A 12,516-nucleotide genomic window follows, 5' to 3' on the forward strand; every position below is an offset into this window, starting at 1 on the left:
ATATCATCGTTGTGTTGTATAAAAGGCTGTCTAGGACAGCGATTTACTTATTAAAATATTGTGTTAAATATGTTTGATCTTCATGTTTCTCAATGTTTCTTGAAACATTCTGAGTTACACTATTCTTCTCTATTCGGTTTTCCTTGCAGACATATTCAGGCCTCTTCTGTGTTGTGGTAAACCCATACAAATACCTGCCCATCTATTCAGATAAGATTATTGATATGTACAAAGGGAAGAAGAGGCATGAGATGCCACCCCATATCTATGCTATAGCAGATACAGCATACAGGAGTATGTTGCAAGGTAAGGCTGGAAAATATCCTGGCTTAGCAATGTTTATAAAACTTAGAAATCCCTGAGCAGCAGCAGAATATGATTGTTATAAAAGTTTATTCCATCTAGGAAAGGAGCACAGTCAGAAGAAGATTTATAGCTCTCTTCAATTACAGAAAAGAGACATGGGCTTTCTAAAGCTTCCCGAGGAATTCTTTGGCAGGAATTGCGGTCCATGAACATTATGTGACTCAAAAAGGAAAAACAATCGATTCACCAGTCTGAGTGGAGGCATGTGGGCAGGGTTTAAAGTCAAGCAAATAGTTTTGGCAAATACGGGCATGGAAAAAACTCCCTTTGTACATGGAGACTATTCCAAGGCTAGCCGCTAAGTTTTGCTGACTCCTGGTCAGCGTTACTGTGTGCGTGCTGCAATAAAGTGAAGCCAAGTGAAATCCAGTAACGTCTTGGTGACTATCATTTGGTTGCATTCTCACATTTTGGAGCTGGGGTCCTATCTTCGGCATCAAGAATGCAATCAGCCTTCTAACGATAAAGAGAATGAGCTGCAGTGGGAACAGGATCAGACCCAAAAAGTAATGTGGAAGAGACTTTCGAGGTAACATACCTCCTCTTACTCGTGCTGTCATTGTTTTATCATAGACTCAGAGAAATAAACGACTGGATTGGGCCTCAAGAGGTTATCTAGTCCATCCCCCACATGTTGAAATGAGACCAAGTTTACCTAGACCATCCCCGACGGGTGCTTGTCTAGCCTCTTCTTAAAAAACTCCAATTATGGGGATTTCACAACCTCCGTGGGAAGCCTATTCCCGTACTTAACTATCCTTAGTTAGAACAGTTGATCCCTGTCTTCCTTATAACAGTCTTTATCACAGAGGTCCCCAAATTGTGGGGCGCACCCCCCTAGAAGGCATGGAGGAACGACTATGGGTGTGTGGCAGGGCCCAGGACAGCCCCTCAGGGGAGCAGGGAGGGAACGCCACCCCTCCCCTCCCCACCACCAGATTTGCTCTGGGCCCGCTCCCACGCCTGGCCCCCTCCTAGTCTCTTGTCCCAGCCCCTGCCCCCATCCCCAGTCTCGGTGCGGTTCCACTCCTGGCCCCGCCCCCAGCCTCAACTGCTGGCTGCGGTTCTGTTTTCGGCCCGGGGCCGAGGCTGGGAGTAGGGCTGGGAGGGGAGTCACATCTGGCTGTGTGCCTGGCTGCCGGCTCCCACCACAGCCCGGCTGCGGCTCCGCTCCCGCCCCCAGGCCCTCTCCTGGCTCCACACCCATCCCCAGCCTTGCCCCGCCCCACACACACACGTGGACCCGCTCCCATCTCCAGGAGGGCGGCAGGGTGCGGATGGGAGTAAGGGGGGGTGCAACCCTCAAAAGTTTGGAGCCCGCTGCCTTAACATATTTGAAGACTGTTATCAGCTCCTCCCCTCAGTCTTCTTTTCTTTTAAGTTTCTAGTCCTGTTTTTTTAAACTTTCCTCATAGATCAGATTTTCTAAATCTTTGTTTTTGTTGCTCTCTTCTGGACTCTTTCTTCAGTTTGTTCACATCTTTCTTAAAGAGTGATGTCCAAAACTGGACACAATATTCCAGCTGAGGCCGCCCCACTACAGAGTGGAATGGAACAATGAACTCCCATATCTGACATATAACACTCCTGTTAATACACCCCAGAGTGATATTAGACTATTTTTTGCAGCTTTATCACATTATTGACTCGTATGCAGTTTGTGATCAACTAGAACACCCAGATCCTTTCCAGCAGTACTACCACCTAGCCCAGTGGTGGGCAAACTTTTTGGCCCGAGGGCCACATCGGGGAATAGAAATTGTATGGAGGGCCATGGATGCTCACAAAATTGGGCTTGGTGCGGGAGTGGGTGTGGGCTCTGGGCTGGGACTGAGAGGTTCGGAGGGTGGAGGGGGAGGGGAGATTATGGCTGGGGCAGGGGTGTGGGAAGGGGTTCGGGTTCTGGCTGGGGGTGTGGGCTCTGTAGTGGGGCTGGGAATAAGAGGTTTGGGGTGCAGGAGGGTGCTCTGGTTTAGAGAGTGGGAGGGGGATCAGAGCTGGATCTGGGGCAGGGGGTTGGGGTGTGGGGAGAGGCTCAGGGGTGTGGCCCCTGATGGGCTGGATCTGGCCCGCGGGCCGTAGTTTGCTCACCCCTGACGTAGCCAGTTATTCTCCATTTTGTCTCTGTGCAGTTGATTCCTCCTTCATAAGTGTAGTCCTTTGCATTTTGTCACTACTATATTTCATCTTGTTGCTTTCAGATATAAACCTGTAAAGCCTTTAGTCAGATATAAACCTGTAAAAGCTTTTAGTCTAAGAAAAAACAACAGATTTTGGGTGGCGGTGGGGAATAGAAAACAATCAGTTTATAACACTGCACCAGTACAGGGTAAGTTGATATATTGGTCTACTGTCTCAGAACCAGCCACAAATGTGGTCCAGGAAATTAGGGTTCAGATGAACTGCACTCTTCGTCCCCTGATTGTTTGAGCATTTACATGTTGAAAGATATTGAAAAATGAAGTTCAAGGGCCCAATCCTGCAGTCCTCATCGACAAATTTTGCCTGAGCAAGAACTCCCCGACTGGGCCCTGAGCTTGCTTGACTTGGGAAAACAAACCAGGAATGTTTACAAAGCAGTATTGCAGCCCAATAGCTGAGCTACTGAGAAGTACCAATTTCTTTGTAATATATTGTTTGTGTAATAAGCTTAAGCATATGTACACAACAATGTGATTGCTATTCAGAGAAATTGTGCAGAGCTCAGCAAAGCATTTTGCACCCTGTATTATTTGTGTCATTTTCCTATGTAGTCAATTTATTCAAAACTCTATGAGATACTACAAGTATTGTTCTGATGCTGTATTTGTGCCTTCTCTCTGAGAAATATAATTGATAATCTTAGTTGCTAGGTATAAGGAATCAAAAATTAAAGTTATCAGTCCTTAACCAATAATCTGGAATATCGTAAATGGTGGCAATTGTTTCATTCACAAGACCTACCCAAGACACAACAAAGGAAGCTAATTTCCTGCTTTTCCATGAAAAGCAGTGCTCCTCTTGTATAAGACTGGCTTTGTTGTGTGATTATGTAACATCAACAGACGCCAGTTGTCGGGATTGAACCTGGGACCTCTGGAGCTTAGTGCATGAACCTCTACTGTGTGAGCTAAAAGCCACAGGGCTGTTAGCTAAGGCTGTAGAGCAAACTCATTAATCCCTGTCTCGCTAAGTGGTCTCTGTGCCACTAGATGGACAGAACACTACACCCAGAAGGTGTGTGGGTTACAATTAGTATGTTAGGTTCTGCTTGCAGCCTATATTAACTGACCGTAGATAAATAATAGACTTCAGCTGACTTTAAATACCTAGCAGGGTATTTTAATGTAGTTGGATATTAATGTTGAAATACATCTGTTGCCTATAGGCCAACAGTTTCAAATAGTGGGGACCTAAAGTGAGGTCCCAGAATCCATATTTAGGAAGTAGCTGGTTTTTATTATTATTATTATTATTTTCCCCCCAGAAGACGTGAGCACTCACAGCTCCCTCTGACTTCAGTGGAAACTGAGTGCTCAGTACTCCTGAAGATCAAACCACTTACTTCGGTCCCAAATATGGATTCAGGTGTCCAACTTTACACATCTACACTTTCAAACATTGGCCAGAGTGTGTAGAAATATATATAATCCTATTTAAATCCTGGACAATCAAGTAGCTGCCATATTGTATCAGCCTTTGTTAGCTTTGTGGCTGATGTGATGAATGCACAATTTGCTTTTCTTATCTAGAAACCACTTTGGCTTCTCCAGCTGAGTGGGAATGGAAGATAGGGTCACAGTCTGACATACAAAGCAGGGAGTTTTGACACTTCACCATAATGCACAGAGAAGATAACAGACAATGTGCCTCCCTCCCCTAATTATAGCAGCAGTTACTCTTATAAAAACATGCATATCAAATCCTCTTACACTCAAATTTATTGCATAAGCATACAAGGGTCAGATGCTGGAATCTAGCTTAATGAGACCAGGGAAGTCTCTTCCAGAATAGCATAATCATGGTAGAGTAACCCACTCAGTATAAATTGATGCCATATCCAGTCCGTACTGTATTTGTCTGATTTCAGAACTACCCCTTGCCATTAGGGACGCAGTGCTGTCTAGTGGCGAGAGCTAGAAACTCAGTCAGGTTATGCACTGAGGTGAAAGAGGAGAGGTGTGTGAGAAGGATGAAGGCCAAACATTGGTGCCTCTCTCACAACTTCACCATCACCAGCCACAAATTAACGCCTGACAGGAATGGTGCCCTGAGGCAAGGACCTGAAACAGACTTGGGCCTGCTTCCGTTCTTTCCTGAGCTGGTGAGATAGCCCATGGGCTTACAGAGCATCCTCACTCTTGCTTTTCCTGGCTACCTCCCCACCCTTCTCAGTCTTCCTGAAATTTACTTGCTGTTGAGAGATTGCAACTGCTCGTCTCACAGATTTTACCTTGAAGGACTTTGGTTTGTTTCTGTGTTCCTTGTTGTGTTTGAGGGGTGGCGTTTTAGGAGTTGTGGTGGGTTTTTTTAAAACGGCAAATAGAATTCCTTGTTTGTTGACCCTGCCCGTTTTTGACTCCTGTTGCTGGCATCAGTTCTGAGAGGATCTCTGCTGTTGTGGCAATGTGATTAATGTACTTCTTTGAAAGTTACCCTTCTTGACAGTGGAGAGGAAGAGGATGGGTGGGAGGGAGAAAAAGGGGGATGAGTTCATGAGAAGAGCCTAAGAGTCTTTAACTGGATGTACTTTGACTGTCTGTAACACTCAAACCCTACACAGCAGCAGTTCAATGGGAGGAGCAGTCCCATGAGATCTTGTCACAAGCCCAGGCCACCCCCCCCCCTTCTTATTTTATTTATTTATTTGTAAATGGTATTTTGGATTCTCTCCGTTTCAGCGAGAGCCCCAGCTGCTTTTGATACTTTAAAAACTGTGCTTTTGTCTGTTTGTGCTTTGCACACCTATCTGAATCCAACTTCAAAATATCTCCATTTGTTCTACCAGACTTCACCCCCAGTTGGAGTGGTGAAAGTGCATTTCGGTGGGAGTTGCGGGTGAGCAACAGAATATGTATATATAAAGTGTATGGACACGCACCGGCAAATATGGGGTTTGAACAAATATGTTTACAGCTGGAGTGTAAACAGAAAATCATGTTTGCAAAGCATGCATTGCAGCACTAACTCCCTGCATATTTTCCTTGTGAGTTTTTAGTATCTTGCTTAGTCAACAGGCATACAGTGCCCTTTAAAAACCAGGAGTATCTTTATGTTTATAAAGTGTGAAGAATTGTGCTTTAATATTTCCTCCTCAGGACAGCATGGCCCAGGGCAATCCACTCACTTATCCTTGGCTGACGGACTTTGCTTTCATAAGGGGGCAATCCCTCAGCTGGTATAAATTGCCATAGCTCTATGGAAGACAACAGAATGACGATGACAACATTACTGGCTGAGGATCTGCCCCCAAGAGTTTGTAATGCTGCTGGAGTAAAAAGCATATCCAAATACCTAAGCAGAGAACTCTTCTTCTGTTATGCATTTGGTCCTCGCTAAGTGGCACTTCCCCTTTGTTTGGTTCATATTTAGGCATCAAATATGAGGTCTGAGATAAGTTTTTGACTTGTTCTAATGCTCAAAAACATAGCCAAGGAAAACTGATGTTAAACATTTGGGTACCTGCCCAAAACCCACACAAATGTGTATTCAAACGAGGGGAAAAATGTAAGGAGATATTGACTGGGAGATAGACACACAATTCCCATTAACTTCACTGGGAGTTGAGCACCTAAATCCCAGAGGTGATGTTGAAAATCTTATCTATTAGCTCTTCCTCAGAGTAGGGGACTGGGAGTCTTGACTAATCAGTCTAGCACCATCTGTCACTGGCAGTGTGACGAGGGCCCAGTCACTCTCTTTGAGCACCCCTGTTTCCTCATAAACGTAATGGGCATAATAATACTTAATATCTCACGGGACATGTTGTGGTTCCATCCATTAATGATCACAAAGGAGTTAGAGATCTTTGAATGAGAAGCAGTATCAGTGTGCAAAGAGTTGTGATTCTGATAAGGGGTTCTGAATCTACTTACACGTTTTCTGCAATGTTTATCATCTAATGGTGATGGTACCTTTGCCTCACTCCCCCTTATTTATCCTGCCATCTCACAAATGGATACTCTTCTGCCCAAGCATCTTTAGAACTGCCGGTAAAAGCCCACTACCATCTAAGGCATGTCTACATGGGGAATTGAACAACACAACTTGTGTCTTTCAGAGGTGTTTAATCCCCACCCGCCCAAAAGACAAAGGTTTTGCCTGGACAAGTGCCTGTGTGAACGGTGCGTTGTTGGCAGGAGAGCTGCTCGTTGGGGGTGGAAGTTTTTTGTCAGCAACAGAGCCGACAAACGGCAGCTACCTGCACAACTTTTAGCGGCATGGCTGTACCGACACAGCCCTGTCGCTAAAAGGTGTGTAGTGTAGACGTAGCCTCAGACAAAGAAATGCTCCTCTTGAGCTGAATGCATTATTCACTCAATCTGCTTCAGCCTCTCTTCCTTCCCCTTGCACCCCCGTGCTCTTTTGGTGAGTTCTTGGTGAGTGTTAATGCAATTCGTGGCAGTGCATCAGAGATTCAAGTTTCCTGCTCTTTATAATGGAGGGGAAAAACTAATACACTCAGGTGAATAAAGCACTGTACTGACCGGGTGGAACACACAGCACGCCAGGAACCAGGTGCTGTAGCATTGCGTCACTTCACAGTTCAGTGTGCTAATAGCTGAACAGTCCGAATTTACACAGGTAAAAGTGGGGCGGGTGAGTACTCCTGTTGGGATCCAGGAAGTGGGTGGGCAGAAGCCCGCCCACGGCTACAGGACCTCCCCCCAGCCTCAGGGGAGGATCCACAGGTCCAGGATTCCAAATAATTACGGGGGACAACTAAGGAGATAACAAGAACGGGAGTGAGATCACAGGGCTAAATGAAGGGAACCTGACGGGGACACCAAGCAGAGAGCCCCGGACATCGTCCAGATCTGTGCCATTGATGGGGCTTTTCAAAATGCCTTCTCTCTCTCTCATTGCCCATTTGATATCAGAAGAAGTCTTGTGAATTTGAAAAGTGTTCAGAACTATGAAGCAAGTGCTCATTGACTGCCCCTAAGCACAAGTGCTTGAAGCACTGTGCTGTTAAGATTCTGCCCAGATTTTCAAAACAGTCTTGCAAGATCTTCTCTTCTGGCAGTGGAACTGGAGGGAGGCAATTTTCTGATTTCCCCACTGCCACTAGTAGTGAATGTAGCCATTTTGTCTCTGCATGCATAGGTAGACGAATTCATGGTACGCACTCTGGCTCTGCCCAGATAAGGCAGAAACATGCCAAGTTATCACCATAGAGAGCAGCCATGAACTTTTTTCTGCTTTTGACTTTGTTTCCTTTAATCTAAATGAAAGAAAGAACATATGAAATGTCTCCTTGAGACAGCACTGTCTCTATCGAGTTGAACTAAGTAATATTGAATGTCCTTGCAGACAAACTATCAAGCTAACCGTACACTTAAAGATGAGGTACATAGAAAACAGCTTTACAGATACATAGCTACGTACTTCACAAAAGTGAGGTTATCACTTCCCCACCCCCACCAAAAGGCAATTGGACTTAAACACGGAGGGATGTCAGTTTAGTAGTATTGGTCAATGCTGATGTGCAAAGCCAGCTTGGGTAGCAGTAACAATTGGGATAAAGCATGCATATGGATGTGAAGGCTCTGTCCGTAAGAATCAAAGATGAAGAGAATCTATTACAGCCTCCTGCCAACTCCGGAACCTTGTTTCATTGATGTAAAAAGCCATGAAATAAACAGTTTTAAAAACTGTATTGCTTGGAAAGCTTGGGTTAAAAATAATGAAAGAAAATAAACTAGTTAATAAGTGGGGGAAGAGGGAGGGAGAGAACCTGCACCTTTAAAGTTTTTATTAGATTCATACAAGTTAAAATGGTGAAAGGGGGCTGCAGATGAAAAGCCATCTTCCTGCTGTGACTTTCATGGGACTGCATCAGACACATCCCCTTTAGGCAGTGTAGCCAGTATAAATGTAAAGAAGCCAATGTCTGATCACAGCTTCAGTCGGTTTTCTCCTTTTATGGTAAAGCTGCCAACTTGCTGCTTCCTTGTGAAAAACCATCAGATCATGTTTGTGATTAGGCAGAACTAGCTGGTCTATTGAGATCCTTGGGGCACACAAGAGTTACAAGCAGACTGAAGGCATATCAATAAAACAGCTCAGTAGCTTCTAGAGAAAGCAACTTGGGTTTTCAGAAAGACTGGTAGGGGTGGAGATGATTTTAGGGCAGTAGTCCCCAAACTTTTTACCTTGTGCCCTCCCCTTATCCCTGTCTTTGTGCACACATACACACCCACCCACCCCCCAGAGCCGAGCCACAGCTCCGGGGGGATGGGGACGGGGTAAGGGGGCTGAGGCTGGAGCCACAACTGGGGTGTGGGGCCGGAGCCCCAGGCATGGGGCCGACAGCCAGGACCAAGAGCCAGGGCCAGGAGCGGAGCTGGGTGGCACTGTGATGCTCCCATAAGGGCTGGCCCAGGCCCCAGCACGCACACACTCCTCTGCACCCCCTGACGGGGGCACACTACACAGTTTGGAGACCTCTGTTTTAGGGCACAAAATTGGATCTGTATTTGCTCGGGGGGGGGGGGGGGAGACTAAGACTTAAATAAAGTCCCCACAATTCTGAAGGGAATACCGAGGATGGTTATAGCAAGATTATTTGAGTTAATGTCAAATCCAAGAACAAAGGGCTATGAACCAAAAGGCCATTGGGCCCTGGAAGAAATATTTTGGATTTTTTAAAAAAAAAACACAGGCCCAGATCCTGGAAACACATATGTATTTTAAGTACTTGCATAAGTAAAATTAAGCACATGTATAAGTATTCTCACAACAGGGCAGTGAGTATAAGTACTCTTGCTATCAGGGCTGACCTTTGGATTTTTTGGGCCCTACGCCCCTATGCCCGATGGCAGCCCTGGGGGGGGGGGGGGGGAAGGAGGACGAGGCAGCAGAATATGACCCCTACCTAAGGAGATTGCAGTGCGCACTGGGTGCGTGGGAGCCGACTCGCTCTTACCTACTGTCATGGGTGATGAGCGAAGTTGCCGCTTGGGGAGGCTAGATCCCCAGCCCACCGCTTCTGCCTGCAGCCCCTCCCATACTCCACTCCTGCTCCACCCCAGGCCTCCACCCCACCCCACCCAGGCCCTGCCCTCTCCCCACTGTCTCCCCACTCTCTTCCCTCCCCCACCCTGCTCACCCTCTTCCAGCCAAATCCCTGAACCAACATGAAGCAAATGATATTGAGGGGGTAGGGAGGAAGGAACCACTCTCCTGCAATTTCTTTCTAAAGCAAATGAAGCATGTTTTCCACTGCATGCCAGATGGTGAAGACTGGACATGCAGAAGGAACCTAATTAAAAGTACTGAATTTGGGAATAAAAAAAATGTCCATCACAGGTTGTTGGGTTTTTTTTTGTTTTTTTTGTTTGTTTGTTTTTTTAATATGCCCTGAGGTTTGTCAGAGATTTATTTTCAAAAACTTTGTAGTAAGGGCGAGTCAGCTGTCTTGCTGAATAGTATGGGATACATGGTGCAGCTCTTCTCTGTTTTACATTTTCTTAATTTGTATTGCTAAGATGGTTTTATATTTTAAATGTACTCTTAAACCTTCATAAAGTAATCATTCCAGATTACTACATATTTAACTCACTGAAACAAAGACATTATTTTAAATTAATCAGTCACAGACTTTTCCTGTGTTCATAACACTTTTCATTGTTTTTAGAAAAAGGGAACACTAATTTACGTCGTGTGATCTCCATAACAATAGACATGTTTATGAAATTTCACCAAAGTGAGCTGTAGCATTTATTTATGCGCAAATAAATTTGTTAGTCTCTAAGGTGCCACAAGTACTCCTTTTCTTTTTAAAAAATATGTTTCCAAAGATTTTAGGCATAACAAAGGAGTTTATATCTTACTAGGTACTGATTTTGCTGGAGACTTCTCTTAAAACTAATTCATCAGATAGTCAGAAGTAAAGAAAGGGAAACTCTTTGTCCAGCTATCTGGAAGGAAACGGGTGTTGTCCCTTTAAGGGCTCTCTTCACTGGGTGGGGTTGGGAGGCGGGGGGTAGGGGGGGTGAAAAAAGAAAGGGATGGACAGAAAGGACAGGAAAACTTTGGAAGCAAGTTTGTTTTTAATTATAGTAATTAAAATGTGTATTTTAGATAAGGGTGGTCTTTTGAAGGATTTATTTACAAAACTATATGTCTGAAGATCCAGGCATTTAAGGCTACAGATGATTGTGCATCTAAAAATCTATGCAAGGATTTTTTAGAGATGTTATTTTATAATCTTCGCCAACTCACTAATTAAATATTTTTAAAGTAAATTTTAAACCAAGGTCCTGTAGACTAACATGTTCTGAGTAAATATTGTAGTAATGCACCACTGTTTTTGTCAGTAAATTCAGAAACTGACAGTATATACCTGGGGGTTGGCAAATGCCTGTTAAATGGCTTCATTACCACTTAACATGGCTGTTACTCTGAAATGGCTCTTTAACAGTTTCACTGTTGTGCTAATAAGTCTGGCAGGCTTTTTCACTTTTAAGTTACTAGATCCCCTCTGGAGGAAGACTCACCAGGCTGCAGCAGCCAGTTGTGGTGGGAGCCTGCAGGAAGGGTCAGAACAGGGATAGGAAGAGGCGGGAGGGTAGACACTAAGACCCAGTAAGAAAAGGAGTACTTGTGGCACCTTAGAGACTAACAGATTTATTTGAGCATAAGCTTTTGTGAGCTACAGCTCACTTCATCGGATGCATGAAGTACTGTCCCAAATTTTCAGGTGCCCTATGCAGCCGCATATGCCTAAGGACGGCCCTGCTTGCTATCCGCGGCAGAAATAGCAACCAAAGTGGATAATTCTAAAAACTAAATGAGACATTATTTGAAGGACAAGACATGTTGGGGTCTGACCATTAATTCAAACAAAAGGATGACTCTTAACAGACTTAACAGTGATGACTCACTTCGTTCATCCTTAACTTTTGCCATTTGTTAGAACAGCTGATCTGCAATCTATTGGTATAAAGTATCTTTGGAAACCTCTGTTCATGCATGTTCCCAATTAGTTTGTCAGTAAGAGGATTAGCAGGATTCAGAGAATGCATGGGTCAATGAGATGGAGCTGAAAGCCTAATGACTTTGTATGGCTGCCAGGTGGGAGGAGGGGAAGATGGGGATAAACCCTGGGGGCCAGTGCATGTGAGTGAACAGGATTCTATGGGTGCCTTATGCAAGTTCCCCTCAATGCCAATAAGTCTCTTCTCACAACATTCCAACTCAGGTGGTGACATACACACCAATGCTAGCTTATAGGGTGTGCCTCTGAGAAGCCTGAGCTGCTGTATGGTCTCTGCTTCATTTTGTACTCTCCGATTGACACATAAAATTACACCCAGAGCAGAGGTGGGAACTCAGGACATTTCTGCTGATGTCCGTCAGGGCAGTAAAAGAACACCCAGAGGTTACAGTCTGTTTGGGTCAGCCAGACTCCAGCTGGTAGATGCAGAAGCAGTCAAAGCAGGGACTGCTGCACCCCCAGGTGCAAGACCCCACACACACTCTGGGGACACTGGGACCCAGGTGGTGTCTCTCCCACCCTGCTCCCCCACACACAGGCAGTCTTAGTGGAAAACCATTGAGAGGACCCAGCCAAAATCTTTGGCTGGCAGATGCAGAAGCAGCCAAAGCAAGGGCCTCTAGACATTGAGAACTTTCTACAGTTTTGACTGGACTGGTCTCTGCCCTGTGCTGAGTAGCTGCTTGCTCCAACTCTCTGCCTCAGTCTCTTCACCTACTTGACCCTCTTCACCTTCTTCTTTGTTGCCCCATACCCCCTTCCTTTCTATGTGTATTTAGCTTATCTCCTCCTTACTAACCCCCTCCACCTACCCACCCAAATTACTGTGGAACTAACATGATGTTTGCTGCCATCACACATTGTTCACTCAGCTGGTGTGTTCTACCCCTTCCCCCAGCCTGTGTCCGTCTTGTCTATTTAGACCATAAACTCTCTGTGGAAGGGATAAT

At 45.1% G+C, this 12,516-nt stretch overlaps 1 protein-coding gene across 1 annotated transcript in view; it reads left to right on the top strand.

Annotated features, from left to right (window-relative positions):
• The window catches only part of MYH11 (myosin heavy chain 11), a 101,302-nt gene that overhangs the window by 25,953 nt on the left and 62,833 nt on the right, over window positions 1-12,516 (top strand). The window contains exon 3 of the mRNA XM_084640777.1: window positions 150-306. Coding sequence (XP_084496903.1) covers window positions 150-306 — 157 coding nt within the window. The remainder of the gene's footprint in view (window positions 1-149; window positions 307-12,516) is intronic.

This window comes from Lepidochelys olivacea, assembly GCF_965140295.1.
Source record: "Lepidochelys olivacea isolate rLepOli2 genome assembly, chromosome: 10".
NCBI classification, from domain to species: domain Eukaryota; kingdom Metazoa; phylum Chordata; order Testudines; family Cheloniidae; genus Lepidochelys; species Lepidochelys olivacea.